We start from the raw sequence: 27,137 nt of genomic DNA, 5'->3' as shown, positions 1-27,137 counted from the left end.
TTTGACTGTTGTAGCAAAGAATTTTCTCTGAATTATGGGCACAATTTACACTGAAAATACCCTCATGTTTTGAAAGGGATCTGCTGGGTTTTAGCAGCGTGACTCCCACTAAAACAAGGGTTCTCAAACTGGGGGTCGGGACCCCAGAGATGGTCGCAAGGTTATTATATGGGGGGTCATGAGCTGTCAGCCTCTACCCCAAACCCTGCTTTGCATCCAGCATTTATAATGGTGTTAAATATATAAAAAGGTGTTTTTAATTTATACAGGGGTGGGGGGGTTGCAGTCAGAGGCTTGCTATGTGAAAGGGGTCAGCAGTACAAAAGTTTGAGAATTACTGCACTAAAACCAATGGAGATGTATGGTTACAGGTGCCATGAAACACAATAAGAATGCACTTATTATAATACCAAAGAATGCTTTCCTTGGTACTGTATTATACCTACTGGGGGATTTTCATATACTGTAGTTTGCTCAGAAAGGCTAAAGGACATGCCTCTATCCAAAATGCACATAGCGGAAACATAGGCTATTACACTACTGTGGATGCTGGGTGGTGGAGGGGAAGGAGTGCTGGAGAAGGAATTTCATGTGGAATTAGAAGAACAAACCAACAGGAAAGGGGAGGAATTGGCATAACAAAGAAATGTGCACCAGCGCAAACACATTCCCAAGCGTGTGAGTTCAACTATCCCCTGGGAAAGTTTCATTTATGTGACTAGGACTCTCACAGCAGGTAACACTGACTCGCCCATACATTGGCAGGGCTGTGGGAGTATTATTTTTACTAAGATGAAGTAATGTATTAGAATAGAACATGACTTCTCTCAGCATCGGGCATTCAGGTCTTCATTTTCACACAAATATATTTTATTGGCCTCTGCCAAGAATATTCCACTTTCCACTTGTAGCTGAGATCCCATGTCTTACATACAGGCTACTATACCACAGTGTATTAAGGCTGTAAAAGATCTGGCTTCAATCCCCCTTCAGGTCTCCACTGTCACTGAGAAACAGTGACTATTGATACATTTTCAGCAATAATACAATAACTCCTCACTTAACGTTGTAGTTATGTTCCTGAAAAATGCGACTTTAAGAGAAACAATGTTAAGTGAATCCAATTTCCCCATAAGAATTAATGTAAATGAGGTGGTTAGGTTCCAGGGAATTTTTTTTCACCAGACAGAAGACTATATTAGTCTTAGTATAGTATAAGTTTTAAACAAACAATTTAATACTGGTACACAGTGATGATGATTGTGAAGCTTGGTTGAGGTGGAGGAGTCAGAGGGTGGGATATTTTCCAGGGAATGCCTTACTGCTAAATGATGAACTAGCAATTGGCTGAGCCCTCAAGGGTTAACTCTCACAGTCTACAAGGCAGCAGGAATGGAGGGAGGGGAGAGAGCATCGCAGACAGAGAGACACTCTGTGTGTGTGAGAGAGAGATGCGCATTTCCCCTTTAAGTACACTGCCTTGTTAATTATATCAGATTGCTGAGACCGCAGCTGCTGCTACCAGCAAGCTCCCTCTGTCCTGAGACCTGTCGTGTGTCCCCCCTGCTCTATGGAGGATGGGGTAAATGGGGTGCAGGAGCAGGGGGGAGGGGGATACCCTGACATTAGTCCCCCTCCCCGCCGTACAGCAAGCAGGAGTCTCGGGGAGCAGCTCCAAGGCAGAGGGCAGGAGCAGCACATGGCAGTGGGGGGAGGGACAGCTGCAACTGCTAGCCTACTGGGCAGCTGCTGCACAGGGAACTTAGGGGAGGGGGAGCTGATAGGGGAAGCTGATAGGGGGGCTGCCGGTCCACCCAGCCCCCACCAGCTAGCTGCAACGGGCTGCTCTTCCTGCAAGCAGTGAACAAAGCAGGCAGCTGCCAAATGACATTAGAAGGGAGCATTGCACAACTTTAAACAAGCATGTTCCCTAATTGATCAACAACGTAACAACGAAACAACGTTAACCGGGACGACTTTAAGTGACAACTTTACTGTATTTTGTATGTCTTGAATTGGATAATCCTCATCAGCTGATGATCTGTGCGACGTCACTTGATCACTGCCCAAGTGAAGAGGGGCACTAATGGCAGATGTTTTCGAAGTACTAGTTTTGGGGAGCCTGACGAACATCAGAATGAGGATGTCAGTTGAAGCTAATCTGTTACCTCTTGCACATGATTGAAGTTTGATTCTTTTTCAGTGTTCTTTCTTCTTTAAAGAGTAGCTTCTGTAGTCAACACAGATGATTCTCTCTGCTTCTCTTTGAAATGCATGATCAAGTACATAGTTGGCCAAGCCCCACCTGGATGCCAGCCAGTGGTTATGCATTTTTTGTTGAAGAAAACCATGCTGACATCCAACCACAGAGAGCCACTGTGTAAAAGCAAAGATACTGCAGATGTGTTTAACTAAAGAAACACTAATCATTAGAAAATAGGGATGGGGAGACCCTATGGAGTTTGTGGTTTTGCAAACCTTGCAAACTATTTCTGGGGTTCACAAAACAAGTTGGAAATTAAGACCCAATTCCTCCTTTAATTACAGTCCATGCCTATTTTTCTCCAAGGCAGTTAAATTTAAAAAACAATACTTGTTTAGCTAATGTGGAGCCTTATGTTAGGTATTAAGGATCGGAGAACCTCTCAATAGCTAAGCTGATACAAGAAGGTGCCCCATGCATGATATACATACTTGACTTAATTTTTGGAGGTGCCCTTGTGTCTTTTCAGTGCATTGCAGTTCCAAGAGTTGGTTAATAATACAGATAAATTGGACTGTTTTCTTCTTCAAAATATAAAACCGTGTGCCACCTACACCTACAAAATATGTGGAAGTGGTGCCACATCATTAATGCAATGTTTGCAGGATGATGAAATCAAAATTCCACATTGGAAAGTTAAAATGTGCAGCCATGGCAGGATAACAGGCCTTTCTTTAGCTGTGCTTGGCATGCAACTGTAGAAAAAGTTTCCAAGGAATAGGCAGTCTGTGATTTTTGTACAGTTTGCAGAGCTTCTGCACAAAATATATACAGTGTTTTTTAAGCTTCCTTAAAATGAACCTCATCACAATCAGCTACATGCATGCATGTTTCATCTTAATTGGTTTTAAAATCTGATCTGATTTTAAATGAAAAATGTTTTTTTTCCATGCTGAAATTCTCAGCACCACTCCTGACTGAATTTCTTTCTGCACAGAATATGTTGGTTTGAAAATCGAGTTCCTGTCCCGAGCAATTTACACTCTTGAAATGACAGAGGTTGAAACAGAAGCATGGTTACTAGGTGAAAAGGCTCGTTACAATGGGCCTGATTCTCCTCTCACATCCGTTTTACACCCATGAAACTCCCCTGGGGTAGATCTGCTCTTAGTTACACCAGCGTAAATGTGTTACATCTCCATTGCCTTCCTAATTTTTCCTGGAGTGAGAAAATACATAATCAGAACCAGTGTAAAAGGATCACTCCAACTAATGGAAACCATGAGAGGTGACAACAGGGGGCAAAATCACCTGACAAGGGAGGTAGCTGGGGATTCAACTACTTTCCAGGGCTGAAGTATCTTTTTTTTTTAATATTAAATCCTCTTATCTCCTGGAATCTGCTGTGCCATGTCTCCAAAGTCTGCTGCTGTACTGAGCTGTTCTGTCTCTTCCCTGTCTGCTACTCTATCACAGCAGCAGCCAAACAGCTCAAAGATTAAGTGAGTGGCAAAGTTCAAAGGTGCTTAAAGGAACAGACCACTGAATAGGCCATGGAAACTAAGAGAAATTTCAAGAAGTGTTGTGATAATGCATTTCTGTAAAGCATCCTTATACCCACAATCCCGGGAGCAGAATTGTGGCTTAGAGCCTCTTTACTTGGCTGAGGATTTATCCAAATGTGTCTGTCCCAAAAACAAATGTGAGACACAGCAGCTCCGTGCAATTGGCAGGTTTTAGGCTCTTTTAGGACATAGCCTTGAGTGTACTGGAGCAGGAGGTGCTGAATGCTCCTAATTCCAACTGACTTTAAGACACTTCCCCAGGAACAGTGACAGCAATGGTGGCTTAGTTACTCTGATATTAGGAGGGCGCAGGGCCGGCTTTAAGCCGATTAGGCTGATTCCCCGGAATGGGGCCCCGTGCCTAAGAGAGCCCCTCAACATCCGGGGCTGCCAGCGGAGAGGGAAAAAAAAAAAAAAAAGCCGCGTCCTGCTTCTCCCCCCTCCCTCCAGCGCTTGCGCTGCCATACAGCTGATCAGCGCAAGCCTGGGAGAGAGGGGTGAGGAGAAGGAATGCGGCATGCTTGCGGCATGCCAGGGCGGGGATTTGGGGAGGGATCCAATGGGGCAGGGAGGGGGCGGGGATTTGGGGAGGGATCCAATGGGGCAGGGAAGGGGCGGAGTCGGGGCAGGGCCAAGTTGGGATGGAGGGGGCGCGAGACAATTTGTGTCCTGGCGTGGGGCCCCGCACCTGCGAAAGCCGGCCCTGGGGGGACGAGCATGGGATAAAATAGAATGAAGCTGTTCTAGATTGCACATGCGTGCACACAGTTGTCAGTCTCTCTCACGTTGTCCCACAGGCCCTGCTCCTTTCCGCACCAAATCTAATCTCTCAAGCTTTTCAGTTAAAAAAAGAAAATGTGAGAAACAGAACAAATGGTAAGTAGAAAAATAATTAGGGCTCTCAAGCAATTAAAAAAATTAATAGCAATTAATCACACTGTTAATAATAGAATACCATTTATTTAAATATTTGTGGATGTTTTCTACATTTTCAAATATATTGATTTCAATTATAAAACAGAACACAAAGTGCACAGTGCTCACTTTATATTTATTTTTTATTACCAATATTTGCACTGTAAAAAAAGATAAAAGAAATTGTATTTTTCAATTCACCTAATACAAGTACTGTAGTGCAATCTGTTAATCATGAAAGTTGAACTTACAAATGTAGAATTATGTACACAAAAATAACTGCATTCAAAAATAAAATAATATAAAACTTAAGAACCTATAGTCCACTCAGTCCTACTTCTTTGTTCAGCCAATAGCTCAGACAAACAAGTTTGTTTAGAGCAGGAGATAATGCTGCCTGCTTCTTGTTCATAATGTCACCTGAAAGAGACAACTGGTGTTTGCATGGCACTGTTGTAGCTGGCATCGCAAGGTATTTACATTCCAGATGCACTAAAGATTCATATGTCCCTTCATGCTTCAACCACCATTCCAGAGGACATGCCTCCATGCTGATGACGGGTTCTGCTCGATAACAATCTAAAGCAGTGCAGACCAATGCATGTTCATTTTCATCATCAGAGTCAGATGCCACCAGCAGAAGGTTGATTTTCTGTTTTGGTGTTTCGGGTTCTGTAGTTTCCGCATCGGAGTGTTGCTCTTTTAAGACTTCTGAAAGCATGCTCCAGACCTCGTCCCTCTCAGATTTTGGAAGGCACTTCAGATTCTTAAACCTTGGGTCAAGTGCTGTAGCTATCTTTAGAAATCTCACATTGGTACCTTCTTTGTGTTTTGTCAAATCTGCAGCAAAAGTGTTCTTAAAATAAGCAACATCTGCTGAATCATCACCCAAGACTACTATAACATGAAATATATGGCAGAATGAGCCGGAGACATACAATTCGCCACCAAGGAGTTCAGTCACAAATTTAATTAATGTATTATTTTTTTAAACAAACGTCATCAGCATGGAAACATGTACTCCGGAATGGTGGCCAAAGCATGAAGGGTCATACGAATGTTTAGCATATCTGGCATGTAAATATCTTGCAATGATGGCTACAAAAGTCCCATGCGAACACCTGTTCTCACTTTCTGGTGACATTGTAAATAAGAAGTGGGCAGCATTATCTCTTAGCGATTGGCTGAACGAGAAGTAGGACTGAGTGGCCTTGTAGGCTCTAAAGATTTGCACTGTTTTGTTTTTGAGTGAAGTTATGTAACAAAAAAAAATCTACATTTGTAAATTGCACTTTTACAATAAAGAGATTGCACTACAGTACTTGTATGAGTTGAACTGAAAAATACTGTTTCTTTTGTTTATCATTTTTACAGTGCAAATATTTGTAATAAAAAAATATAAAGTGAACAGTATACACTTTATATTGTATGTTGTAATTTAAATCAACGTATTTGAAAATGTAGAAAAACATCCAAAAATATTTAATAAATGTCAATTGGTATTCTATTGTTTAACAGTGCAATTAAACCTGCGATTAATCGTGATTAATTTTTTTTTAATTAATCGCATGAGTTAACTGCGATTAATCGGCAGCCCTAAAAAGAATTCATCTGTATGGTTTTATATTATATTCTTCATTAACTCAGTAGAAAAAGAACTGTATGAAAGTTGGTATGCATGAACAATTTTTCCAGTAGAAGTCAGAATGGATGCTTAGTTCTCTAAACCAGTGGCTCTCAACCAGAGGTCCGCCCCACTGGGGGGCCGCGAGCAGGTTTCAGAGGGTCCACCAAGCAGGGCCAGCATTAGACTTGCTGGGGCCCAGTGCAGAAAGCTGAAGACCCATCACATGGGGCTGAAGCCCAGGGGCCTGAGCCCTGCCACCCGAGGATGAAGCCGAAGCCTGAGCAATTTAGCTTTGTGGGATCCCTTGTGGTGTGGGGCCCTGGGCAATTGCCCTTCTTACCACCCCCTAATCCTTGCCCTGGCTTTTATATGCAGAAAAACAGTTGTTGTCGCATAGGTGGGCCATGCTGTTTTTATAGCATGTTGGGTGGGGGTGGGGGGGGGCTCAGAATGAAAAAAGTTGAGAACGCCTGCTCTAAACACCAGGGGACCAGCTCATACTTCCCTTTAAACTAGTGGCAGTTTATTCATTGACATCATTGGAAGAACGCTCCGGCTTAAAAGTAATTAGATTCCTTGGTACCACAGGTTGAAAGTAGGATAGGGCTGACTAGCCCTTTCACCGTTCATAGAAAGATCAAGTCCATGCAGTTTGCCATATGTAGGCATTTCAGAGGGGTCTTTAACAACCGATTTCCTGTCTGCTCTGTTTGTACCTCAACGATCCTTTGGCACTTTTTAATTTTATTTTGAGTAGGCATTTCTACATCCAGTGTTGCGTAGACAGAATTTCTTGCCTCCAGCACAAGAGGTGGCTGCATTTCAGTGGCTGCATGTATATCATTTGCAAAGTACCTTCATTCAAAATGAAAGATACTATGTAAATGCTAAAATAATACTTGATTTATGAAGAAGGGACCTTCATTTTAAACTCTTTGAAATACAAGTTTCGTTTGCAAACCAGGGTATACACAGTAGATACCTACAACATGCAGCTACAGTATCCTTAGAACATCACAAATAAGAAGAGCATTAAATTCTGTGTTAAAATAAGAGACAACGTGAAAGAAAGGACTGCCAGGGTCGTAGCACAGAAGTACCATGGTTTCTTGGTTTGCTTATAACCTGCAGTGGTATGTTCTTGTTCGGGTTCCTTTTATTTATTTACTTTTTAACTTAATGAATGATTACAGGCATTTGGCAGTAGCTGTAGTGAAAATGCAATTTGTTCATGCAAGCAGAGAGAATAACAATGTAAAGCATGCATGAATTGTCAAGACATCTATTACTGCTGCCATCTTTTACAGAAGAGTTTTCGAGCTCTCTTTTTTAAAATTTGTATGCAAGAGCTGGGCCATCTTTTTTTGGTACCATGTCACTGCAGAGTTATGAACCTATATATTATGTGAAGAAAAAGTGCTGAGTATGTGGCTTTTTAACATTGCTCTCAAAAGAAATACATGAATGACCAGGCACTTGTGGAAGATAAAGAAAGACAACAGGGGAAAACATGCCCACTAAAGCACATCACTATCCTCAATCTATTTTGTTACCAGTGCAGCTTGTGTTATTGTGGGTGAGGGGAGAAACACAATTAGATCAGACTAAAGTGTTGACGAATTAATACCTTTCATGTATATAGCACTCTTCGTCCAGAAGGATCCCAAAATACTTTACAAATTTAAATGTTGATTCACAGAGACAATCACCGCTACATACAGTGAAATGTGATAACTACACAACAGTTTTGGACAGCAAGGGAAGAAGAATATAATCTTACTGCCGTTTCTATGGGGATATTAGGTAAACTGAATGCATTTACCCAAACTGAATTTGGCCAGAACTTCAGGACTAATTCCTGTCATGTGATCTATATGGCCCAAGCAGCCAGGACCTCAGTTCTATGTCTCATCTGGAAGAAAGAACTGCCACTAGCAAGGTAATACACTCCCTAGTATCACATTAACTCAAAGGGAAACAGACCATCTAGCAAATCACAGTTCTGAGTCAAACTGAGTCGGGCTGAGTTTTCTGGCCAGTCACAGATGGAAGTAGGCATTACTCACACTCATGACCATCTGGGCATCCAACAGCCGTGAAGTTTCTAAAAGAACCTCATGGTTGTGAGCCAATTTAATAATCTGAGGGCAGATGCAATCAGTGGCGAAGGATGTTATACAGAAGAGACAGACTCCAGAACCTATGTGTCTTTGAAGAAGGTGTCAACCAAAATATCAGACACTCCAGGACAATTTCTGTTGCTATACAAACAAATATGCCGGCATAAGATTTATCTTACTGGACAAAATGCTCCATGTCCCCTGTACAGGAGATTTGAAGTGTCTGTGTTCTTTACCTCTGCGGATCACAGATTCAAGCAAGAGACACGGCACTTAACTTATGCACTGTGCTTTTACTTTTAAAACCGGCTCTTCCCTAATGAGGAGCTAGCATTTTGGTTTAAATAAAATTTTATCAGACTTGTTTAGTTGCTTGCTTGCGATGAGAGGAACATGTTTGAATATATTAAATAATTTTCTAGAAAAACACGTTAGGAAAAATCAGGGCCGGCTCCAGGCACCAGCTTAACAAGCAGGTGCTTGGGGCGGCCAAGGGAGAGGGGTGGCATGTGAGGCAATTCGGGGGTGACAGGTCTCTCACTCCCTCTAGGAGCGAAGGACCTGCCGCTGCCGATCGCGGCTTTTTTTTTTGCTTGGGGCGGCAGAAATGCTGGAGCCGGCCCTGGGAAAAATAATAAGAAAAGCAATGTTGATTTCATTTTTGGAGTCTACTTTACCCCTCCATTTTTCCTTAATTTTTCCCATCACACTATTTTTTCCCTAGTTATCAAGTTAATACTCTTGGAACCAAACTTTGCTGTTATTCTCATAAATGTTGCACTCATGTAATTGGCAGCAAAATTGGCCCACTGTCTTCCGGACCCCTTGTTGAGGTTTTTATTCTAGTTTAGTATGGATTACCAGTTTACCATTACTTTTCAATAAGCATCTTCCCTGATTGACCCCCCCCCCCGCAATAATTACACATAGTTCAGTTCCGTATAGCGCAAATTTTCTACAAACAAAGCATACTCCATTTACTGTTCATATTTCATGTTTTCCACAATGTGTATTACAGCATAATCCCCTTTAAGAGTCAATCTACTTTTCTGGGGTGATGAGGTGTGATTCCTTAAAGTTTATTTTTTGATTACAAAATTATAATATACACAGATAAAAAAACAGCTATTGGAAATAAACTCTCTCTTTAATTTCCTCTTTTTAACACTTTTGTATTTGTACACATGCAAAATAATGGGTCATGTGTGCTGAAAATTAAATGAAATATTTTATTATTCAGGAGCAAACAATAAAATGTTCACTTCCTAAATTAGTGCCCAATCTAATGTACTTTGAAGTTAGTGATTGTCCTTCCATAGACTTCAATGGGTTTTGGATTAGTCCCTTAGAACTCAGTAAGCAGTTGGAACACTCCCATTTAGTTCAGTGTGATTAGATCAGGGCCTTAGCTAGCTGCGCATAGAAGCTGCCATAGAGAGAGAGGCTGGAAGAAGTCCTCAAATATATTTCACTTAAAATTCTGACTGGCCAAGAGAGTGAAAAGCTAGCCTTTCTTCCTCTTCTTTCTTTGCTTCACCTCTGGTTTCTTGCACATTTTCTTCACCAGACAGTGACACCCAGTTTAACTCATCCAAACCGCAAAACCTCTTTTCAATAGACGCCCAACTCAAACGTACAGAAGATTGTGTCTTTGCAAGTTACTAATCAAGTCTCCTGAACTGCAGAGGAACACAACCTTATCCAGCACTGGGATTTAACAGGCACTTAACAGTACTTTCCTCAAGGTTAGAAAGCTACAAAAGAAGTCTAAGTGGAAATAAAAAGCTCTCCCTTCCTAAGCAAACCAAGGTGCTTTTATTTAAATTACCTTCAGAAAGAAGGACAAAGACACATTTTGTGATATTCCATTAGAGGGCATCATAGCATGTCATTTTGCGGTTACAGGCTTGTTTTCCTTAGATTGCAACAATCACATTTATTCTCTGCAATACGGACAGAGTTACCTGATCATTTTTATACACGGAACAGTCACCAGCCTCAAGATTTCACACACCTAATAAATGTCTATAGTGGTTTAGTGGCTTAGTGTATTTGTTTTGGTTACTCTTACATTTATTTTTTAACCAATGCAGCTTCCTCAATGTCACAACTGGTCAGGTTTCAGCTTTATTCCCCCTGTGCATGCAGGTAATAAACTGTACACATAATACAGGGCCAGCAACTTGACTTCAGAACTGTAGAACAGTTGAAGATTCTTTTTAAAGAGAAAAATAACACAAGATCAGCAACTTGCATCTTTTATCCCATAACTGGATTGATGTGGGAGGATCCTTATGCCAGTGAGAACTACTGAAGTCAATGGCACCGCCTACAGATACGAGGGTACATCTGTGTGAAGCCAATTACAGGGCCGGGCTTCAACACCTTGTCTACACTGCCATTTTACAGCGCCGAAACTTTCTCACTCAGGGGTGTGAAAAGACACACCCCTGAGCGATGCAAGTTTCAGTGCTGTAAAGTGGCAGTATAGGAAGTGCACCAGTGTTGGGAGCCGCGCTCCCAGCGCTGGTAGCTACTCCCCTCATGGGGGGTGGTTTTTTTACAGCGCTGGGAAAACTCTCTCCCAGCGCTGGTGCCGCGACTACACAGGCATGTTAAAATGCTGCTGTGGCAGCGCTAGAATGTTGGTAGTGAAGACATACCCTAAGTTCCAGTATGTAATGTTGCCATGACATAATGAAACACCACTTCCAAGTTCACATTTCATGTGTAAGCACCTCATCCAGTGAACACTTCTAATAGGCATAGTGCTTACTACCATCCTCTAGTACAGGGGTAGGCAACCTATGGCACGCGAGCTGATTTTCAGTGGCACGCACACTGCCCGGGTCCCGGCAACCAGTCCGGGGGGCTCTGCATTTTAATTTAATTTTAAATGAAGCTTCTTAAACATTTTAAAAACCTTATTTACTTTACATGCAACAATAGTTTAGTTATATATTATAGACTTATGGAAAGAGACCTTCTAAAAACGTTAATATGTATGACTGGCACGCAAAACCTTAAATTAGAGTGAATAAATGAAGACTCGGCACACCACTTCTGAAAGGTTGCTGACCCCTGCTCTAGTATAAGTATGACTACTCGCAGTAATAAGAACTACACCCAGTAGCAAGTGTTTGCAAGATTGGGCTCTAACACATAGTCGGGCCATATTCTACCCATATTCCATGCTCATTATGCCAGCTGAAGTCCATGGGATTCCTGTGAGAACACTAAGCGTATCATGTGGTCCAAAGCATTTATAAAAGAAAATAATGCTGAAAATTAAAAGAGTCTGGTGTAAGAAATAGGAATCAGTATCATACTAGAAAAATGTTCCTATGGAATAGATCATACAGTTATCCTAAATTACTATATATTATCTGAATTTAAGCAGAATGTATAACTGCTTCCATCACATAAAATGGTGAGTTAACGTTTGACTGCTCAAATCCAGAATTAATAAACCAGTATCATAGACATGAAACAACTTACGATGATCCCGGACTTGCTGTTGGCGGGGGACCTGGTGAAACGACAGAATAAAAACAGCAGATATTAGTTATGAAGAGATAGCTAACACAAAGTTTTAGCAAACCTTTTAAAAGATGAAAGCAATGGTATATCACATGGAATGTGGTTTATTTATTTTAGCAGATGATTCTCAGTTTCCAAAAGCAGAAGACAAAACTGTACCATACATCAGAAGCTGTCTAACAAATTGTCACAGTTCAGGGACACTGCACCTCTATTCCTGCTCCCTGATCCCTCAAGGGAGCCCACTCTAGGCTCCCGGATCCTCAGCCATGACCTCTCTTGGGTAAAAACATGCATCTCTCTCCCTCTTGACAGGAGTTCTCTGTCTACACTGTTATAGCCCCAGCAAGCCAGACTGCCTCAACAGGCCAGCATCTCTGCTTTGCTGTCTCTCCAAAGGCTATGCATAGCTATAATTGCCAGCAGTCACAAGTTACCACACAGCTCTTTTTAAGAAAGCATATTTATTCTTAAGGTGAAGCATTACAGAGAAAGTACATTAAAAACAATAAAAGAATATACATGCATACTAAAAAGCTTACAGAAGGTCATCCCAACTCCAGCCTTGGAGCCTGGTTGGTGTCAGTCCTTCAAAACCCACAACTGGGGTTTTCCCCATGGTCACAAGTTCATAACTGTCTCAGAGTCAGAACCACCATGAATAGGTTCAATCTTTCCTTTACGCAGCTTGGGCCTTTGATCTTGGTCTCATATAATCACAGATAATCAGCAGACAATGGCCCCCTTTTCAGAGCATAGCTTCACCTCTCCCTAGACTTTCCCCAGGAAATCCATTTAACACTTTTTGTTCTAAAAGTCCATGCTTGTGTGGCACACTGTTCAATACAGTCCTTTCAATCCCCAGGTCTTATATCTTCCCCTCATCCCCATAAGAGGAGACACAAACCGCTGCATGGAAGCAGCTCCTGTCTGGGAGCATGTGAGCTGCTTGAACACACGAGCATGACCAGGGACAGCTGCCGGTGAGCCTGGTGCCCACCTCAGTCTGCAGGACTGGGGGCGGTACAGCCACTCCGAAGGAGCTGCCGGTGCGGGGTGCTGGCCCGACATGCTGCTCCTTTCCCCACTGCAGTTCCCGGTAGATCCCTGCACCTCCGTGGATACAGATTTATATCTGTGGATACAAATTTGTATCCATGCAGGGCTCTCTGCACTTGTAACACCTAGAAACTATAACTGGATGAATACTGCATCATTTGTTCGTGTGAATATTCTTTTGAATTTTTAAAAAAATTCTCTTTAGGTCTGATTCAAGTCCACTGAACTCAATGGATAGATTCCCGTTGATTTCAACAGGCTTTGGATCAGAACCTTTGACTGTTTGCACACCCCTTTTTGTATTTGCTTCCTGCACTTCCTGCAAATATCCTAGCAATTGAGTTCACTGGCAGGAATGCTCACTGAATCAGCAAATTTTAATTAGTGTTGCATAATATTTCAAATTGATATTATTAAGTATTTGCTCCAGAAATCGGATTATGAGATTTAGTCTGCTCCTGTCAGAAAACAGAAACATACCAGGTGTTTGTTATTACCAGAGAGCTTTGTAAAAGTGAGAATTCTATGTATTTGTCCAAACAAAATAGCCTGACTTTCAAATACTGCATCCTCAGAAGCAACTATTTGTGAATTATCTAAAACCCAAAAATTATTCACAGACATTATTCACTGAAAATTTTTGAAAAAACAGTAAATTTGAGGAAAATTTGGATAATTTATGAAAAAAAATAAAAGTTATCAAATAAATTATTCATACATATTATTTGCTGAGTTCTTCAAATGAATAATCGGGGGTCCATGTAACCTTTTCAGCTAACAGGACTGTTGTCTCCAGAGTTGTTCACTTGGTAATTTTCATAAGCAATTGTTTAACCAGAAAGTTTGAAGGGAGAGAAATCTTACCAAATTTTACAAACAACACGCCGGTTGTGGAAACAGTCTTCCTGCCATTAGTAGCAACACACTGAAAGTAGCCAGTATCCGTAGTATCAAGGTTTCTTATTCGTAATCGAGACCCATAGCTTGTTGCACGAAAAGATATCCTCCTGGGTTCTTGAACGACTGGGGCATCATTTTTCAACCAACGCACAGTTGGAGAAGGATTGCCGGAGACTTTACAATGCAGTTCTGCAGTTTGGCCGAGGGTGGTGGTTATATTATTCATAGGCTCATCAAGAGTCAAGAAGTAATCTAATAAATACAGGGAAAGATGGTGAACAATGAATTCCAACTTACAGAACAATGTTTTAAAGAAATCTCATTCTTGCCTTATGTAGGCAGATGAGAGAACTGAGTGTAAACAAAATCAGACAATGACAAACTTCAGCACTTCTGAGTAGACCGGCCATGCTTTTCACAGCCAGCATTATATCCACTATAACGTCGTGTGGTAGTAAAAGGAACAAGCTCAGGTGCCTTCACTAGGGACAATGTATCTTATTTAGAGAAGCACACTATACTTGCAACTTCTCTTTTCTCCGCACAGATATGTGGTTAGAAAAATGGGTGTTGTGAGCTCTCTCTCTCTCAGCTTTCCCCAGTGTTATATTACTTTGCTTCACTCAATATAACAAGCATTCAGTAATTTGTTCATTGCTCCTCATTGCACTTCTTGCCTCACTTCATAGCCTTACAATTATGGGGAGATTTTCAAATAAGATCAGGAAGGATATTTTCAAGTGCTCAGCACCCACATCTGGGGCCAGATGTTCAAAGGGGCTCAGCACCTAACAGCTCCCAGTGTGATGCTTCTGGACAGATTTTCAAAAGAGCCCAGCACTCAATGTGCTGAACTCTTTTGAGATCTGACCATTTAGTTTGCTGATTAAGTGGGTACTTAGCTCTTCTAAAAATCTGGCGCTTTATGCATTAGGATCTAAATATGAAATATGAAATGATCCTAAAAGAGCAATTTTAAAATGAGTTGCAGAATAGCATACATTTTAGAGAAAAAAAAAAGATTTAAATACATCTTCATTAATGTTTGCAAAGCACATTATAAGTGTTATAATCTTTAAGTATACTAAGGAATAAGGCCAAAATTCAAAATGGGGGAGATGGGGACATATTTTGGTATTTCAGGATATTATCTTGCAAAGACTGTTTAAGTCAGGTTTCACTCTGAAGTAGCTCACATGATAGGTGTAATTATAAGATGAAGAATTCTTTAATTTTCTGAAGATGAGGAATGTTAAATAAAAATTTGGAGACATGTTAATCTTTTCTAATCCATTGTGAACATAGTCTTCTTCCGTCAAGGGCTGTTTTATCCAACATCTTTCAGTCAAAATACTAATTCTGGTTAACAGTATTCAAGGTTTAATTAAGTCCTTTCAAATCAGAGACCTACATGGATTGGGGTATTAGTAATGGGATACGCAGCCTTTCAACTCAATGTCACAGGTTCAAAGCCAACTTTGGGCACTAGTGCCCAAAAGGTATTACCATCTGTCAGTTGTCTCAGCAGCTAGGCCAAGGAATGAATGAGCCATAAGAAGTATACTTGGGAATAAACCTTTCAGGTTAAGACTGAAGCATACTGGTGGGGAAATTTCTGATGTATTATTTATGCTGTGCCCATTTTATAGATACCCAGAAAAGTTCAATCTCCTTGTTTGCACTCTAACACCAGCATTAAACCCACTTAATTACAATAAAAAAAATCTTTGATTATCATGTATTAAGCTCAGCATTAAAAAACAATGAAAAGGTTGGTAAAGCAGCATATACTGACTACTGGCAAAATGATCAACATGGTTTGTACAACTCCATTAAATACCATCTTTGGCTTCAAAGGAATGATGAACACATATCTCTTAATCTATTACTAATTATTATTATTATTATTTATTTCTACTGTGGTTACTCAGTCTCGTCAGTCTCACCCCCTGCCCTCTATGCTGCCCCCTCTCCCTTCCTTCACCTTTCCATTTAGCTAATACCTTCCTAACTAAACCACCTCCAAAATTTGTGGCGCCATTACGACGTTTCAGTCAACATTGTTGACTCTGCTTGTGTGTTCCATCTCTTCCCCCGATCCTTAGACTATTTAGAATGTAAGCGCTTTTGGGTAGAGACCGCCACTTTGTTTGTACAGCACGTAGCACAATGGATCCCTGCTCTTGGTTGGTTCCTAGGCATTATTAATTTTAATAATAAGGAAATCTCTACACACTCATTGTGTCAATTAGGTGAACTTCTAATGTGCTGACAGGAGCTGGGCGAGACAACAGTGGATCTGTGCTGTCATGGATATGGTGATCCAAGAACTCCTGTGCAATGAGTACAAAGGGGCAGCAATCCCTGTTCCAGCCCACAGATAAGAGTAGTCACCACGGTGGGTAACAGACATGCTTCTCTGCAATTCTGACTCTGGGCTGGGAAGGAGGATTCAGTCCCCCAACTCCCAGTCAGTTCTCCACACAAGCCTAATATCATATTTAATCATTTCTGCATGCCTCTCTGCAGGACTAGAAATACTTTCGACTCACTATCTTACAAAACGCAGAAGTGTAATCTACATCAGCTCACACATTCTTGGGTTCTCACTGCAATCTGCATTTAATAAAATCACATTAATAGCATGGAACTTCTGAATAACCACATTTAATTATCCAATATAACATTTCTATACCATGCTGATCTATATAATTCTTCATTGTATTTCAAAGGCAGCAATTTAGCTGCTTTCTATACAATACAGTCAGAAAGTGGAATATTAATTTCCTTGTGACCATCTTGCTGACAACGCCACAGACAACTAATACCATATACATAATGTTTCTTAAGAAGTAAGGCATGAGATGTCAGGAATGAAGTGAGTGTTGAGTAGATTTCAACAAGCTTGAGAATCAGTGTATAGAGACCAAAGTAGTAGTCATAATTGACAGTGATGTAGTACTGGTTATATGGAGGATACAGAAAGGTTATTCTGAAGTTATAAATGGAAATAGAGCTTTAAAAAACGGTGATTTTGGTTTTGAGGAACGTCCAACCCTTTTCTAAGGTTTCTATTTGTTTTAGTGCTTAGTTTCTTCCCTCCCAAGTATCACACTAACCTTAAAACACACGGTGAATCTGCCGAATTTAACTCAGTTTAGCTTCACATCCATAAATCTTGCATCCAAACCATAAATCAGACAAGGCTACAACCAATTGTGAACCTGAATAGAGGTTTGAGTTTCTAGTAAAGTTTGAACCTGGACAATTTTCATGTGGCTTGGCATTTTGTAACAAAAGTTTCACATAGATCAAAGTAGTTTTATAAGTAAAAATAAAATAAAGGTCTGACAACGCTTCCAAAAATCCCACACTGTTGTACCTACTTACTGAGAGAGGTATGGTAAGAGAGATCTTCCACTGGTATACGTTAAAGGCATTATACTATTGAACTTAGCCAGACTGGAGAAGTTCGAGGTGGGTGAGTGTGTCCCATTTTCTATATTAATCATTATTAAGGATTAGGGCTGTCAATCACAGTTAACTCAAGTGATTAACTCAAAACAAATTAACTCTATTTTAAAAATTAATCGCGATTAATGGCAGTTTTAATTGCACTGTTAAACAATAATAGAATACCAATTTAAATTTATTATAAATATTTTTGGATGTTTTTCTAAATTTTCAAATATATGGATTTAAATGACAACAAAGAATACGAAGTGTACAGTGCTTGCTTTATATTATTTTTTATTACAAATATTTGCATTGTAAAAAAGATAAACAAAAGAAATAGTATTTTTCAATTCTCCTCAGACATGTCCTGTAGTACGATCTCTTTATCAAGAAAGTGTAACTTACAAATGTAGATTCTTTTGTTACATAACTGCACTTAAAAACAAAATAATATAAAACTTTAGAGCCAACAAGTCCTCTCAGTCCTACTTTTTGCTCAGCCAATCGCTAAGACAAACAAGTTTGTTTACATTTACGGGAGATAGTGCTGCCGCTTCTTATTTAAAATGTCACCTGAAAGTGAGAGCAGGTGTTCCCATGGCACTTTTGTAGCCGGCATTGCTAGGTATTTACGTGCCAGATACACTAAACATTCGTATGCCCCTTCATGCTTTGGCCACCATTCCAGAGGACATGCTTCCATGCTGATGATGCTTGTCCATGCTTGTTAAAAAAATAATGCGTTAATTAAATTTGTGACTGAACTCCTTGGGGGATAATTGTATGTCCCCTGTGGTTTTACCCGCATAATTGTATGCTCCGTGGTTTTACCCGCATTCTGCCATATATTGTGTGTTATGGCAGTCTTGGATGATGACACAGCGTATGTTATTTGATTTAAGAACACTTTCACTGTAGATTTGACAATACACAAAGAAGATATGATATTTCTTAAGATAGCTACAGCACTTGACCCAAAGCTTAAGAATCTGAAGTGCCTTCCAAAATCTGAGAGGGAGCATGCTTTCAGAAGTCTTAAAAGAGCAACACTCCAATGTGGAATCTACAGAACCCAAACCACCAAAAAAGGAAAATCAGCCTTCTGCTGGTGGCATCTGACTCAGATGATGAAAATGAATGTGCGTTGGTCCACTCTGCTTTGGAGCGTTATCGCGCAGAACCCGTAATCAGCATGGAAGCATGTCCTCTGGAATCGGGGTTGAAATATGAAGGGGCATACAAACATTTAACATATATGGCACATAAATACCTTGCAATGCCGGCTACAACAGTGGCATGTCTATTTTCATTTTCAGGTTACATTGTAAATAAGCATTATCTCCCATAAATGTAAACAAACTTGGTTGTCTGAGTTATTGGCTGAACAAGTAGTAGGATTGATTGGACCTGTTGGCTCTAAAGTTTTACACAGTTTTATTTCTGAGTGCTGTTATGTAAACAAAATTACATTTGTAAATTGTACATTCATGATGAGGAGATTGCACTACAGTACTGGTATGATGTAAATTGAAAAATACAATTCCTTTTATCTTTTTTACAGTGCAAATATTTGTAATAAAAATAATAATATAAAGTGAACACTGTACACTTTGTATTCTGTGCTGAAATTGAAATCAATATTTGAAAATGTAGAAAACCTCCAAAATATTTAAATAAATGGAATTCTATTATTGTTTAACAGTGCAATTAAAACTCTGATTAATCAAGATTTTTTTTTAATCTCACAATTAATTTTTTCAATTGTTTAATAGCCCTATTAAGGATAGCATCTATTCTAGACTACTGACTCCCTCCCTGCTCCACCCTACAACATTGCTGCATCTATTCCACTCTTTCAATGAGCATTGATCAACTAATATACATAGCTCAATTCCTCTCTTGAATTCAGGCATCTCTCAAACCATCTAGTCTCCCTCTTATCCCCTTTGCACCTCCATCAAAGCCCTCCCTAATCTCACCTTTTCTACAAACAGAAGCCCTTCCTTAGAAGGAGAACCTCCTTCAGTGCTTTTCAGCAGCAGGCTGAAAGGTGCTGATAAAATATTATGATGGCCAGTGCACAGATGATGACAACATGTAGCCATAATGCCATATTCGTACACATCAATACATTTCACGGGGCAAACAGCACAATGCCGTGTTGTGCCATGGCTAATTTGATGGTCTTTCCTGTGATGAAGCAGCCCTCTAGATGCTCCAGGTCGAGTGTCATTGCTATACATGAGAAGCTCCAGGTCGAGTGTCATTGCTATACATGAGAAGCTCCAGGTCGAGTGTCATTGCTATACATGAGAAGCTACTAAAAATGAAATTGAATTTTTTGTGCGAAGTAATTATTGTGCTTGTAAGAACTGAATGGTGTAGCGGCAAAACTGGGAACCTGGAACTCCTGAGTTTTAATCCTGGCTCGGAATGGATGCCTTCTGTGTCACTGGATGAAGCACTTGCGCTGGGATTTTCTAAATGGCTTAAGGGAGTTAGACATCCAAATCCACTTGAAATTCACATGGGATTTATGCACCTGTTTTAAGCTCCTTTAAAAACAAACAAACAAACAAACAAACTGTAAAGTGGGGATAAGCCCTCCCTGCATCACAGACACTGTGCAGATGAATTAGATAATACTTGTAAAGCACTTTGAAGCTGAAGAGTGCTGTACTGTGCAAGTGCAAAGTATTCTGATATATTCGGAGTTAATCTCTGCCTTTTCTAGCTTTAACACACAATGAAAGCTTGTCCGTATTTTAGAGTAGCACCCTATGATACAATTTTTGAAAACATTTTAAGTGAGAGAAGTAGAGGGAAACGGTTTGAAAGTAGAAAATTTCAAAACAACGATTAACCTACCTATAATTTAAAAATATTCTATTTGATTTTTTTAATCTGTAAAAATAATTTGCTGCTGGGCCCAGACCCTGAATGCCGAGTTTCAGCCTACAGAGATTTTTTTTTTTTAAATGGCTGAGTTATAAACCCTTGAAAAATGCTGACAGATCCTTTACTATAGCAGCACTAGCGGGTGCCCTATAATGAACTTTTAAATGACTTGAGATAATATCAGCAGAGCTTAGCCTGAAATATATTTCTGGTTTTGAGCCTTTGCCAAAGCAAACACAACACATCATAAGTCATCTTCATGATTCCAAGAGCATAAATTGGAGACACTGCATATAAAATCTAAATATTTTGTATCCTTTATATTGAAACTTTGTGCTGTTTTGATGTTATAGAATAATGACAGCTGTGCTCTAAAAGTAATTGTGCAAAGACAAAATATACCACGGTATGTGTCTTGAAAGGCAAAACGTGCACACACTGCCACAGTTATGTCTTGACTTGGTTAAATAGGAGACTTTCCCAGTCATAATAAATTCTTATGTATTTTACTGCTTTAAGTGGAACCCAGGTGGCTTTCAAAATAAAAGCTTGCCATTCTGCCCAAGGAATGTTAATCTTCACTGCAACCCCCTAGTTACTCTATCTTAGCTTTCCAAAGTCACATCTTAAAGCAATAACACGGGTGAAGGATTTTGCCTGCCACACTGAGATAGTCTTTTCAATAACACTGTATATGATGTATCTCTCCGAGTCTGATCTTACATTTCTTCTACAATCAAAACTCCCACTGACTTCAGTAGAAGTTTAGGGTATGACGGGAATGCAGGATTAGGCCCTTTACGTTCATTTCGTGAGTAGAAAGGTTGCCTGATTTGTCCTTCTCGTAGTGTCTTTTTTTAAGGTAGAGTATGCTGTATCCTAGAGGTAGGATTGTGCACAATGGAAAGATCCATACACCAAGCTGGCTCAGAATTCTGTATACATCATAAAATGTTCCTTTGGAGTTGCTCTCCAAATCCTACTTCCTGTACTCAAAGAGAGAATGACAGAGATGAGGAGAACAATTTCCAAACTCAGGAGCCAGAAAAAACACTGTTTAATTCTGGATTTTTAAATTCAAATCTGCATTTAGGATCCCAAAATAGTTACCTAATCAATGACGTCTGAAAACTGGCCCCACATACTAATCATGAAGCTTTATCTTGGTTGCACCATAGAAACTAATTTCTTTTTTATAGTGTAGGTTGATGATAAGGAGAAACAAAGTGTCTCGCTCAGGGCTTAAAAGATGGATACATTTGCACATCACTTAAATAGAAAGAGATCCTATGTCTAAACTGGTAAATGCTCATTCCACTATGGCCATTGGCCAAATCATGGGCTGTCAGGGAATCTGCCTCAGTTGACTAGACTTCTTAGCAACAACCTGGAATTCATCACTGGCATTCATTTAACACCATGGATTAGTCTCATCATATTCTGCATTTGGATGCAGAGCTATTCCTACCTTGGTTCCAGGGCCGGCTCTAGGCACCAGCAAAACAAGCAGGTGCTTGCGGCACCACATTTGCAGGGGGCGGCATTCTGGCCATCCTTTTTTTTTTTTTAAACTCACTTCCTCCCCTCTCGCAACGCTGCAGAAGCGGAGAACCCATGGGACCCTGGGAGCTCTAGTTCCTTGCCTAGCTCCCTGCCTATAGAGCCAGCCCTGGAGCAGGGAAAGAACTACATTTCCCAGCAATCCCTTGGCAGCTATCAACAGGAAAGGGAGGAGGAGGGAGTGAGGTAGCTGAGCCATGCTGCAGCTTGCTGTGAATGGAGAGCTGGCTGCTAGAACGGGGTGGCACTGCGAGTGGGGAACAAGTGTGCCCAGCCCAAGGAGTAGAAGGCTTTGCCCCAGATATCCCCTTCAGAAGACTTCCCCAGACTGGATTAGGGATACTGGTGTGACCTCACCTTGCAGCCCCCAAAGAAGGAATTGGGTGGACTAAAGGGACAGTGCACCTCTCTATCTGAAGCCTAGCAAGGGAGGTATGTGGATCCCACTAGACTTTAAAATGAAAAGTAAGGGAGGGGAGGCTGTATTAGAGGACCTGGGTAGCTTTAGATACAGTACCAGGCACGTAGGAGGATTTCCACTTCTGAGCCATGGAAGCAGAAATTGACTTTTCCTTTCCAGATATAGCTAATATTCAGAAAGGGAATCTAGCACCTGCCTTCCAGATTTGAACACCCTCAAAATTCAGGAGTGCTCAAGCTCAATTTGGGCAGCTGTTACTTCATTTCTCCCAAATCAAATATACTGATCCACTGTAACTTGCTGTAGAAAAAGTAGGATAAAATTGAGCAAGCAATGCTTCCCAGTGATTTTAAGGACTGGAATTGCTATTTTCAACAGCCATTGCTTTTTTTTTTTAGTTTTATTTGTTTTAAAGGAAGACAGTGATATTGCATTGGCAAATTCCCTATAGAAACAAAGAGTGGAAGAAAAGAATAATAAAGGCACCTCAACTTTTCCTCATTTATGTAGGACAGTCTTATAATATGCATCCAGATATCCTCCAATCACACAAGCTGAAAATTGTTCCACTTTACTGCAGTTCTGTAACCATATGGGAACCAATCCTGTCTGTGTTCTGTGCACATCCAAAATTCCTGCTGAATGACCCGCCCTGGGAGCGAGTTACCAGTGACCCAGGGCTGGGACAGCAGGAGGGTGCAGGTTGAGGTGGAGAGCCCAGGGCTGGGGCAGCAAGGAGCGGGGGGGAGCCCAGGGCTGGGGTGGGGGGCATCCAAATTTTTTTTTGCTTGGGGCGGCAAAAAACCTAGAGCCGGCCCTGCTTGGTTCTTCCCCAATATCCACATGCATCAGCACTACTACACTTCAGAGCTCATCAGTCCAGACTGGTGGAAATTTCTACATGAAAACTGTGTTACTCTGACAGGGCCGGCTCCAGGCACCAACCCACCAAGCTTGTGCTTGGGGCAGCACCTGGAGGGGGTGGCGCGGTGCAGTGCTCCGGCTCTGGGGAGAGCGGAGCCTCAGTGGGCTCGCCGCCGGGGAGAGTGGGGCCGCGACTGGGCTCGCCGCCCTCCCCGCGGCGCTCCGGCCGCCGGGGAGAGCGGAGCCCCAGCCGGGCTCTCCGCCCTCCTCCCTGTGCTCCGGCTGGTCAGGGACAGCGCCCTGAGGCCTGGCTCGGTGCCCTCCCCTGCCGCGCTGGGGGGGAGGGGGGAAGAGGGGCGGCGGCAGGAGGCTTTTTTGCCTGGGGCAGCAAAAAAGCCAGAGCCGGCCCTGTACTCTGACAAGATACAACAATCTGGAGTCACCCAGTCTGAATGTGTTGGATGGATTTGTTGTTTGTTCCATATGTTCAATAAACTCGTGGTTTAAATTATTCCAGTTATGCTAAAGAAGGAGTTAGCAGGATTTCTCATGGAAGTGTGGAAACAGGGGTGAGCATACTTCTCAATGGGGGAAAAAAATTCTAGCCATTCATTTGTCCATCTGCCTATCTATCATATTTGAAGGAGATCAGCCGAAACTAGTGGGTCTGATCAGCAGAAGCCGTGTTTTTTAAGGGGCGGGGGAAAGAGTCCTGGTTGCTCTCTCCGTTGTTTTAAATTAATAAAAAGTAGAGCAATACAGGAAGGGATACTGTACTTTTATGATTTTGCAACTCTGCCTGAAACATATCAGAGAGTTAAAGAGGCCCAGAGGACTGAGCTTAAATATTTGATACAAGCTGCATGGGGACAGCAGGAAGTTCACTACTGGCTGTGCTTGCCCAGCTTAGTTTTGTTTGTTTAAATAAGATTCTCAGTGAAGCATGTGTGTAACACTGTATGCAGAACACTTTCTAGAGCTGTGTGTTGTTTTCTCCTCCTTCAGGTCTTATTTATGGTAGTCTGTACCATCTAAGGATCTCTCGACACACTTACTGTTTTTTTGGCTCTGCAGGGCTTCATGACTTTTAGATGTACAGTGTATGTTACAATTGTTGCTCAAAATTAATACAGAATACCACTTTTATATTTATCTAGGGTTTTGGTTGCTTTTTTTAGACAAATGAAAACAAAATGCTATAGTGTAAAAACCCCTTGGGATTGGCAAAGGACCCTGAGGGAGTAAGATGCCCAACTCCCATGGGCTTTCTATAGGAGTTGGGCAACTCACTGCCACTTGTGCCTTTGGAAAGCTCCCACTTAATATACATTCTGTCTTTCCTTCTATAAGTTAACTTTCAGGTTTAAGGTCTGCTGCCGTGGTGATAACTTTGACACTACAAACCAGCAAGGGGGAAATGAAGCTTTTCTTTACTTAGGATCTAGTTTTACAGCACAAGTAGGAGACCTCTAATTTTAATCACAAAGAAGTGATTCGGAATAGGTAAACAAATGTCCGTATCAGGCTATAAACCAAACTACTGAAAACCATCAAGGGATTTTGTTGTCACTTTAGAAGTCACTCTGTAGTAAATGGTCACATACAAAAACTCAACCTATTAAAACAGTGTGTATGTAAAGGTATGTGCCTTAAGATTAATGTTATGGAGTCAAAGAAAAGCTGTTATTTTTGACATTTTGACATACAATCACTTTAGGATCTGGTTCTTATTAGCCCTTACTCTGCCTTTTAGAGGTCCTTTTTTTAAAAAAAAACAAAAATGTCAGGAAATTTGGAACAGAAACTTACAATAAAACACGTCCCTTGACCCTATGATCTATCAATCTTTCAAACAAACAAAGATAGCTGGATGACCCAGGAAAAGGTTATTATATATAGTTACCTTATGTAGAAAGGTCAGACTTTCATTACTCACACTGGGGTTAAAAAAAACCCCAATACAAATTAAACATTTTATGAAAGGCTTTAAAATGAATTCTGCATGCTAGTTGGGGTGCTTTCTTTTTTAGGTTTTGTTCTACAGCCTTCACAATTTACACCCTATATTATTCATAAATGAGACATTCAAGAAACAAATTCTCAAATAAAAATGTACACTCCATCAGTGGAAAAGCAAACAAAAGGGACTAATGTACTGTAGCTAAACAAATTTTCAAACACAGCAGCAGTAATTTACTGCTTTGGCTACTAATGGGACCCCACAAATAGAATCAGAATCCCTAGATGTATCCGGAGAACTTGATTTACTGAATATCCCCAGATAATAAAAGAAAATAAAAAGGTAAATGGTGCATGAATGTGAAAGCTGTAATTCTTTCCCTTTCATCACATGAATCAAATTCATATTCAGAGATTTCAGGGGGAAAATCTAGATGTCCCCAAAGGATATGGAGCCAAATACACAAGGCCTTACTCAATTTTTTTTAAATACATTCCTCACTCAGGCCTAATTCTCATTGAGATCATAGGGTGCAAAAACTGATGGCCAGATAGTGACCCTGCTTGTACATACTTGCCATGGGGACAGTCGCTCCTGAGTTCTTCAGTAGGGTGAGCAGGGTTTGCTTCTCACCATGAAAAACACAAGGGGTCCAGCCCCAAAATTAAGTACAATGCAGTTACAGTCACACAGCGGCCCTGCACATCAGCCTTGGCTCTGGGCCACCATAATTCTGAAACCACAATGCCAGCAAGCTCCCTGCTGGCGCCTCGCTCTGGGGCTCCCTTTTTAGAGGGATCCTTGTCTGTACATATTTACTTTCCTTGTCTGTAAGCATTAGGAACGGGAGTGAACACTACATCTCTCCAGCACATGTCCTCCTCCACCTCCTGCTCTCTTCCCTCCTCTTCCCTCTCTCTTTCCCACTCATGCTTAAGTGTGGGATGACTGCTACAAAGATGAATGAACCTCCATTCCTCATAGGGAGGGTGTGATCAATGCATAGAGGGTCCCTTGGGTGCACAGATCCTTGGGACCCTAAGATTTGGCCCACACTAGATTAACCAACTGTTGATTGATTGTGGCATGTCCTTTGGCCACAATGGAAAATCTTGACTCTTGCCATCACGTAATTATCTCTCTGGGGCATAGACTGTCAATTATTATATGTCTGTACCATACCTAGCACAATGGTTCTCAAACTGTTGTATTGTAACCTCCCCTTATAAATTAAAAACACTTTTTAAATATTTAACACTATCATAAATGCTGGAGGCGAAGCAGGGTTTGAGGGTGGAGGCTGGCAGCTTGTGACGCCCCTTCAGGTAATAACCTTGCGACCTCCTGAGAGGTCACCCCCTCCCCAGTATGAGAACCCCTGACCTAGCATAATGAGGACCCGATCTGGTTGACCTCTAAGCACAACAATATAAAAATTTAGTAATAATAATGGGGCCTGTCAGACAGAAATGGGCAGAAAACAAAACCCTAGCTCTGGATAGTTCTGTACTTTGGGGAGTTTGAATTTTGTGGCTTGGGCCCATTGCTAGTCAGAAAATAAAAATGGTTCCTAAGCCAGGCAAGATGGTCCAATTTCACACCTCCTTGCCAAAACAGATGAGCTATGAAATACAAAAAAAGTAGATAAACAACAGCTGCATAAGTCACAGGCCACTGCTTTGTTGTGGAAATTGGAAACACAACTGAAAAGCTGCTGGGACTGCAAGGAGTCAATGATCTGAAAACATTCACCGTATTATTGCAACACTGATCACTAACTTTGGGCCCGATCATGCCTCCAAGACCTGTAGGGCGAGAGAACGCTCTATATGAGCATCTCCCTTTCCCACATGCAAAGGGGGTATTCCATGATTCCCTGGCAGGGTGCACAAGAAGGATCTTCAAGGATTCAGGGATCTACAGAAATGCAGTTCACATTCAGTGAAAGAAACAGAGTAGCAGAATGAGATTGCCAATTGCGTCACCCTAAATTAGCTTTCCCTGCAGAAATCTCAAAGAAAGTATGGAGAAGAAGAGGAGTATCCAGCC

General features: G+C 41.1%; 1 protein-coding gene across 2 annotated transcripts in view; it reads right to left on the bottom strand.

Moving 5' to 3' along the window:
• Positions 1 to 27,137, bottom strand: part of ROR1 (receptor tyrosine kinase like orphan receptor 1) — a 254,208-nt gene that overhangs the window by 49,764 nt on the left and 177,307 nt on the right. For both annotated transcript variants that reach the window (XM_065553974.1, XM_042859073.2), the window contains exons 3-4: positions 13,894 to 14,181; positions 11,929 to 11,959 (exon numbers count right to left, since the gene is read on the bottom strand). In XM_065553974.1, coding sequence (XP_065410046.1) covers positions 11,929 to 11,959; positions 13,894 to 14,181 — 319 coding nt within the window. The remainder of the gene's footprint in view (positions 1 to 11,928; positions 11,960 to 13,893; positions 14,182 to 27,137) is intronic.

The sequence above is a fragment of the Chrysemys picta genome, chromosome 8, assembly GCF_011386835.1.
Source record: "Chrysemys picta bellii isolate R12L10 chromosome 8, ASM1138683v2, whole genome shotgun sequence".
Taxonomy (NCBI): Eukaryota; Metazoa; Chordata; order Testudines; family Emydidae; genus Chrysemys; species Chrysemys picta.
Note: the sequence above shows the minus strand (reverse complement) of the source record. Positions and strands in the feature narration are given on the sequence as shown.